The sequence below is a fragment of the Marmota flaviventris genome, unplaced genomic scaffold (assembly GCF_047511675.1).
Source record: "Marmota flaviventris isolate mMarFla1 unplaced genomic scaffold, mMarFla1.hap1 Scaffold_1441, whole genome shotgun sequence".
In the NCBI taxonomy this organism is placed as follows: domain Eukaryota; kingdom Metazoa; phylum Chordata; class Mammalia; order Rodentia; family Sciuridae; genus Marmota; species Marmota flaviventris.
The window spans coordinates 20,030-28,144 of NW_027288013.1; the positions used below are offsets into that span (position 1 = coordinate 20,030).

The 8,115-nt window shown below is 57.5% G+C and overlaps 1 protein-coding gene across 2 annotated transcripts; it reads right to left on the bottom strand.

Annotated features, from left to right (window-relative positions):
* Positions 1-1,712: 1,712 nt before the first annotated feature.
* Positions 1,713-5,195, bottom strand: LOC114079845 (zinc finger protein 579). Of its 2 annotated transcripts, none has more exons than XM_027921304.2 (2): positions 5,092-5,195; positions 1,713-3,790 (listed from the first exon to the last, which is right to left on the bottom strand). In XM_027921304.2, the coding sequence occupies exon 2, from the start codon at positions 3,786-3,788 to the stop codon at positions 2,124-2,126; it is 1,665 nt and encodes a 554-aa protein (XP_027777105.1). In that variant the 5' UTR covers positions 3,789-3,790; positions 5,092-5,195; the 3' UTR covers positions 1,713-2,123. The 2 variants fall into 2 exon arrangements, with proteins under 2 accessions (XP_027777105.1, XP_027777106.1); XM_027921305.2 differs by having other exon boundaries at positions 1,713-3,833; positions 5,092-5,193.
* Positions 5,196-8,115: the final 2,920 nt, after the last annotated feature.

Below are 8,115 nucleotides of genomic sequence, written 5' to 3' on the forward strand. Positions count from 1 at the left end.
AATGGGGCCTGAGTGGAGTTGTGTGGGAGCCGATGCGGAGGGTTTCGTGGACCTGGGTTTGAATCCTCACAGCTGTGAGGTCTGGGCAAGGGCCTTCCCCGGCAGTCACCATCCCTGGCAAGTGGGGAGGTCGCAAATGTCCTGGGGCCCCCATGGTTCACATCCACCTGGAAGGGTCACGAGGAAGCCAGCAGCTCTTCCTGCACGTGCCGGGCATCGTGTCCAGCCCTTTCCACCAAGTAGCCCATTTAATACAAGGGTCCCTTGCCGTCGGCATGACTGAAGCAGCACAGATGACATTTGCCTCAAGCCTCAACTTGTCCCTTCTGAAAGTGACCTATGATCTCTTCCCCTGACTTTGTGCTGACCACGGGGCTAGCCTCAGAAGGTAGTCACTAAACAGTGGCCTGCATTGACATATGGTGACTGGGAGCCCAGGAGGTTCCAAGGAGGGAGTGGATTTGATGTAACAAATCCCTCCATTTCTCCAGCACTGAGGGGTAGAGACAACTCTCGAGGACCTGGTTCTCTAGGGAACCAGCCTCGTTTGATTACCCTAATTTATTTGTGCCTGATTATCACCACTGTCCTGAGCTGAACTGTCAGGCCCACAGAGACAGGCACCCAGGTGGTCTCACCCAACACTGAATGCTAATGCCAACCACTGGCTCCCACACAGTGGTGATCAACAGACCCTGCTCTGAGGCTTAGCCAAGATGGGCGACAGGCCAGCTGTCCTAGGGCTCACCAGGGAAACCAGCTTCCCTGCAGAACCTCAGTTAGTCCCCCTGGACAGTGGGGACAGTCTGGCCTTTTCTTGCAGGTAGGAAGACACCTAAAGTAGTGATGCTGCTATCATTTGCCCAGGGCTCGAGACAGCCTTGGAAGGGGGAGGGGCAGGATGCCAGCAGAAGGCTGACTGGCAGGTACCCTCCCTTCCACTCCAGGGTCTAACACCTGAGTCAACTCTAAACATCCCACCCACCCCTGAGAGTATTTTCTTCAACATGTCAAACCTGCCCACCTCACAGCCTGGCCCTGGCTGTCCCTCCGCGCCTGGCTCCTTCCAGACAGTGCCTTCTCACATCTGGTTCCTTCCATCTTAATTCAGGCCAACCACCACCTCCCCAGAGAGGCCCCACCTTCCAGTGCCCTCCACAGTGACCTTCAGCGGACCTCATCAATACCGACACCATGATGCATACGGATTACCTAGAGCAGTGCTGTCCGCTACAACTCTTCACAATGATGGGATATTCTAGATCTGTGCTGTACAATATGGCAGCCACCAGCTATATTTGGTGAGGAACTGAACTTTTAATTATATTTCATTTGAATTAAACTTATTCTAAATTTAACTAAAATAGTACCCATTACTAGACACCCTATTGGACAGCAAAGGTCTAGAACATTCCAGCACCACAAAAAAGTCTAGTGGGCAGAGCAGCCCTGGGACTCCAGCTCTTCAAAGAAGGGGACTTAGCTCCTTCCTCCTCAGTTCCTGCCGGGCTCAGCACGGGTCTGGCGCAGAGGAAAAGTAGGGCAAGCTTGGCTGCAAGAGGAGTGCAAGGACCCACAGGGCTACCATATTGGTGGTCCATGGTGCTGCACCCCTGCTTCTTCTCAGGCCAAGGTGCTTGGGCACAGGGTCTCTCCTGCTCAGAACCCAAGCACACCCCACCCCCACCTCCACACACAGCCTCACTCCTGGGTTTCACGAACTCACATTTATTCACAGACAGAGGAACAGGGACAGACCTTTGATCACTGGAAACCCCCAGGGTCTGGCAGTTCCAAAGAGGTGATGGTGTCCAGTGTATGTCACAGGGAACAGGCAGGCTGGGGCAAACCCACCAGTCTGAGTCCCTCTGGCCAAATGTCCTCCGCCTCCTTTTCCAAGTCGTTCTGCCTTAGGACATGGGTCGGGGCGATCGGTTCCTAACCGGCTAACCGGCATCAGGGGTCTAGGGATGGGCAATGGGGACGGTGGGTGGCCCAGGGCCTCCTCTCCTTAGTGTCAAGGGCTTGGGGCAGGGTAGACAGGAGGTGCCTCTCCTTCAACTTCCCTCCTCCATACTGCGAACCCAGAGCTCGAACGGAGGGGCGGAGGGTGGGTACGAGGGTCAGGAGGCCAGGCCCCCCAGGCCGCGCAGATGCGCTTTGCTGTCTACCTCTTCTTCCTCCATCTCAAAGGCCGAGTGGTCTTGGCTGTCGAAACAGGAGGCGCTGAGGAAGACGGGGGGAGCGGGAGGGGACCGGGGTGGGGTCCCGGGGGAGGGTGGCTCTTCCTTGATGTGTGAGAGGGGCAGAGGGAGCCCTTCCGCATCCTGCTCAGGTGGCTGGGGCGAAGGCGCGGCCTGGGCCTGGAGCGCCTGCAGCGCTGCCGCCCTCTCCAGCTCTGCGCGGTGGCAGCGCTGGTGGCGAAGGAGGCTGTAGGCTCGCGAGAAGCGCCGTGGGCAGCGGGGGCACGGGTGCGGGGCCGGGCCGCCAGCGTGGACCTGCGCGTGGCGGGCCAGGTCCGCCAGCCGCTTGAACTCCCGCTGGCAACGCACGCACTGGAAGGGGCGCGCCCCCGAGTGGGTCACACCGTGCTGCCGCAGGTGTGCCCGGCGTCGGAAACCTTTGCCGCACTCGGGACACCAGAAGCGGGGCTCCCCCGCTGGGGGCCGGGCTGGGGCGGTGTCTCCTCCGTTCTGCCCGCCTTCTCCCCCTTCGGGGGCACCCCCGCACTCGGCCCCGTCGCCCCCCTCGGGCCCTTTCCCTGAGTTCCGTCCACCTGAGGCCTTGTCGTCCTTCTTGCCCGCCCCGGGCAGCGGGGCCAGCAGGCTGAGCGCTCCGTGGACGCGGCGGTGCTGGCGGAGGTAGGAGGCGAGGCGGAAGGCTAGGCCGCAGTCTGGGCACACAAAAGGGCGGTCCGTGGAGTGGACCAGCCGGTGGCGCGACAGGGACCAGGGCCTGGCGAAGGCCTTGAGGCAGATGGAGCACTGGTGTCGCTTGGGGCGTGGCGGGGGCCCCCCTTCACCCTCCTGTTCGCCCTCGGGGCGCAGACACGGGTGCGCTTTGAGCTCGCCCTTGGTGGCAAAGGCTTCGCGGCAGCGGAGGCACAGCAGCGTCCAGTCGGCCTGGAGCAGGACCTGCTTCTCCTCCTGCCGCCCGGCCGCCAGCGCCAACTCGGCTCTCAGCTCGGCTGCCCCAGCCTCGGCCTCCTCCGCCTCCGCCTCCCGGGGCTCGACGCTCTCGGGGGCGGCCAGTGGGGCTGGATCCCCGGCAGGCCACGACTCCGGCCACGCTGTCTCCTCCTCCGCGGCCCCGGCCACTGCAGTGGCTGGCTGCTCCGCGCCCTCCTCCTGAGGGCTCCAGCTGGACTCGGCCGCCTCCTTGGCTGCCCTCTCGATGGCCAGCTCAACCTCGCCGCCCGCGTGCTCCTGGGCCAGGTGGCGCCTGAGCTGGGCGGGCTCCGGGAAGGTGCGAGGGCAGGCGGCGCAGCGCAGCGGGGGCTGGGGCCCGTGGCCTCGCAGGTGGCGGGAGAGATGGGCAGGCCTGCGGAAGGCCTTCGGGCACAGGGGACAGGCGTGGGGACGGAGGCCTGAGTGGCTCAGCCGGTGCCGGGAGAGGTAGTAAGGGAAGCGGAAGAGGCGGCCACATGTGGGGCAGGGCAGGGGCGCCCGAGGGGCTCCAGCGCCTCCCCTGCCACGACCACGACCCCGGCCCCGGCCCCGGCCTCGGCCCCGGCCCCGGCCACGGTGTGGTGGGCTGCCCTGGGCAGGTGGAGGGGGCTGCGGATCCATGTCTGTGGGGAAAAAGGGGAGAGGCGGGCAGAGGTGAAGGGAGGTCTGTGGGGTGTGGCAGAGAGGGGCAGCCACAGAGACAGGCAAAGGCGGGACAGCGGGTCAGCGCTCACCCAGGGAGACGGGAGGGACGGAGGAGGAAGGCAGGAAGGTGGGCAGAGGTGAGAGATGGGCAGACAGACCCAGATCAGAAGCAGAGATGGGACAGAGACAGGAAAATCAGAAACAAGAGGAGCAAAGAAGCACAAATGGAGAGAGCATCCAGGAGAGGGAAAGGGAAAGGGAAAGGGAGAGGTTTAGAGACCCAGGGGCAGAAAGTGCAAGCAGACCAGGCCAGTGGGAGGGTCGAGGCAGGGACGAAGGGACAACGGGAGACAGGAGAGGAGACAGAGAGTCAGCCAGCTGCTTTTGCTCAAGGGCCCTACGGTGGGATTTTTGGGAGAGGCCAGAAACTAGCCCCCAAGGGGCCAAAATGGAGGGGGTGGGATTTCAAGTCTTGAGGCCCAGGAAATGGAGTGTCTGCACCCAGAGGCAGGGGCTTGCAGACGCCAGGGAATTGGAGAGCTCAGACTCCCAGTCTGAGGGCAGAGGGCTGGGGCTGGACCCCTGAATCTGAGGGAGGAGGCTGGGGGCTGGACCCTGGGTCTGGGGGAGGGGGTTGGGGTCTCGACCCTGGGTCTGAGGGAGGAGGCTGTAATCTGGACCCCTGGGTCTGAAGGAGGAGGCTGGGCCTGGACCCCTGGGTCTGAAGGAGGAGGCTGGGCCTGGACCCCTGGGTCTGAAGGAGGAGGCTGGGCCTGGACCCCTGGGTCTGAAGCTGAGGTCTGGACCCTGGGTCTGAAGGAGGAGGCTGGGCCTGGACCCTGGGTCTGAAGCTGAGGTCTGGACTTCTGGGTCTGGGGGAGGAAGGACCTGGGGTCTGGACTTCTGGGTGTGGACTGGATGGGATGGGGGGTCTAACCGCCTGGTAGGTAGGACACAGAGTTCCGGGATCCAGGTGGAGGAGGGGGTTGGGGGAGGGGGTCGGGCTCGAGAGCAAGGGGAGGAGGGGTCTGGGAGCCTGGATGCTGGAGATCCCCAGGGAGGAGGAGGCTGAGGGCCCGACCCTGGACCGGTCGACGGGTCCGGGGGGCGGAGGCTGCCGCGACACGGGCCCTAGGTCCCGGAGGGGGCGATCCGCTCAGGGCCCAGCCTGCGGCTCCCCGCAAGCATGATCTGCAGAATTGGGCGGCGGGTGGCGGCCTTGCGGGTTTCTCAGCCCGGGGCCTGGGGCTTGCTCTGGCTGCTGGGCGCCGGGTCTTACCTCCGCCTCCTTCGCTCCTTTCTTCCTTCCCCGCGGCCGGCCGAACGCGGACGGTGGTGGCGGGGAGGGAGGGGGCCGAGCGTGGTGGGGGGTGGAGGAGGAGGCTGGGCTCGGTGTCACCGCCTAAGCCTTCCCCCCGGAAACTCGGCCTTTGGTCGGAGCCTGGAAGAGGAAAGACTGTCTGGGAAGCCGGAAGCGGAGGACCGGGGACCGGGAGCCGGGAGGCAGGGCAGCTGTGGCTCCTGGGACCTGTGCGGGGGAGACGGCCGCTAGGAGACGGAGGGGGCTTCGGGCCCGGCAGGCTGAATGCAGCCATCCCCCACTCCCCAGCAGATGCACGTATTCATTCATTCTTTCAACAAATACTCATTTATCAAGCCCTGTCTGTGCCAGGCACTGTGCTGGGCCAGAGGGCAGGTGGGGGAGGGTGTTGAATGCAGCGACAGTCTTCAGAAAGTACTGGCATGCTGGATTTGAACCTGGCTCCAGCCTTCCTTTGGCAGTCTGGGCAAGCGAATCTATTCTCCAGGCCTCGTTTCCTTCTCTGTGATAAGCCCTTGCATATATTCATTTCATCGAAAGTGGCCAGTATTTACTGAGCACCTACTATGGGCTAGCTCTGTCCTTGGTACTGGAAGGACAGTGTCCAAAACAGAGGCCACTGCACCCTGTCCCAGGAGATCACCATCCACTGGCAGACAAACCAGCCAGTGGGAGTGCGGGACTGCTCTGATGCAGGAAGTTGGATGCTATAGGAATGCAGGAAGAGAGGGGCTCTGGGCTGAGCTCACACTGGGAGTTGGGGTGATTCATGAAGTCTTCTAGGAGGCGAGTGCTTCGGTGGAAACCTGCAGGATGGAACAGCATGACCACATCCCAGAAACCTCACGTTCCACAGAAAAGGCATGTTGCAGGTGTATACCTGTGCTTGACTCTGTTTCTTGTAGGTTCCATTCATGCCAAACATTGTTGGCAAGTGAGTGGGCGAACAGTTCCTGTTATACTTAGCTGGGATGAGCTATGTACAAGCACAAGCCAGCAATTCCAGGAATTTCTCCTTAAGAGAGATCAGAAACATGCAAAATTATGTCTGTACCAGGTTACTCGCTAGTATGGCACATCTCTGCAAATGGCTCAAAACAATCTAGATGCCCATCCAGGAGGTGTGAGTGACAAATCCATGACTGATCTAGCCAGTGGAGTCCTAGCCTTCATAAACAGACTGAAGATGCCCACTGTGTAAAGATGTGGAAAGTATCCGAGCAGTGATGGGGGCAGCGGGCGGGCAGGGTGAAGAACAGCCTGGCCTGCTCTGTGCGCTCTGGCCGCGCTGAAGAACTGGAGGACCAGAGAAGAATCTGGCAACAAAGTCCTGTTCCCAGGACTGAAACTTAACTACACTACACTTCATCCTTTTGTAATTTCCGAGTTTGAAACCTTCGAATGTGTTCTATATTAAAAAAAAAAAAAAGTAAAGGGGAAATGAATTAAGTGGGGATACTGACAATAAAACGAATATTATAAAGCTTATTTATATTTTTTGGCCCTGGGGATTGAACTCAGGGGGCACTTTACCACTGAGCTACATCCCCAGTCCTTTTCATTTATTTTGAGACAAGGACTTGCTAAGTTGCCCAGACTGGCCTCAGACTTAGGATCTTCCTGCCTCAGCCTCCCGAGTCTCAGGGATTACAGGCATGTGCCACTCTGCCTGGCTTAATGAAAATAGCTGATTCTTCTAAGTGCTTTAAAAATATGAGCCTAGGGCTGGGGTTGTGGCTCAGTGGTAGAGTGTTTGCCTAGCATGTGGGGGGCACTGGGTTCGAGTCTCAGCACCACATATTAATAAAGAAAATAAAGATCCATCAACAACTAAAAAAAATTAAAATGAGCCCATATTTCTCCTTACCTTTTGAAATAGATAACATTATTTTCCCCTTCTACAGAAGATGAAAATGAGACACTAGTTTCAAAGCTAGTGAGTCTCACTAAGGTTTTTGACTTCACAAAGAGGAGAAATGATAGTGGATCAGAAGCATGATTTAAAAAAAAAAATCTGGTCAGTAATACTATATTTTAAAGAATATATACATAAGGAGTAAAAATCTAAAAACGTCTATGGAAAATATAATCAATTGGGGGTGGGGTTCCATTTGAGAAGGAAGAGGCAATCAGATGTATCTCTAATATTTCAAAGCTGGTAGTGTATGTGTGTGTATGTGTTCTAACTTTTTTATTTGGTAAAATACATAGAACATAAAACTGACAATTTTAACTCTTTCAAAGTGTACGATTTAGTGGTCATAGTAGCAAGTATATTCACAATATGGCGCAACCATCCATGCTGTCCAGGCCCATGGTCTAAGCAGTCATGCCTGGTTCCCGTCTGCCGGCTCCGGATTCGCCTACTGTGTGTGTCTAATATAAATGACATGATAAAACCTGTGGTCTTTTGCAACAGCTGCTCCCACTTAGCCTCTTTTTTTTTAAGTTGTAGATGGACACAATACCTTGATTTTTATTATTTATTTTTAATGTGGTGCTGGGGATTGAACCCAGTGCCTCATGCATGCTAGGCAAGCACTCTACCACTGAGCCACAACTGCGGCCCCTAGCCTCATGTTTTCCAGAAACACCCATGTTGTAGGTGAATAGGCGAATCATTCCTTTTTGTGGCTGAATAATATTCCATTACACGAATAAACTATATTTTATTTATCTGTTGGTGAACGTTTGGGCCGCTTCCATCTTTTGCCATGGGGAATAGTGCTGTTGTAAACATCACTGTGAACATTTTTGTTGGAGAGCTAGCTGTTCTGAATTCCCTGGGGTATGTACCTATGTCATTTTGTCATCCATTGCAAAGGCCAGGATTCTTTCTTTAAAAAATAAGAATTCAGGAATGGGCATGATAGAAAAGAAACTGAAGCAGAAGACGGTAAGGGGGCTGTGGCTTGCGAGGGATTTGATGGCTTGGTTTGGGCAGCAAAGGCGGCTTGGAGGCCAGCGCCCTGCGCCGGGAAG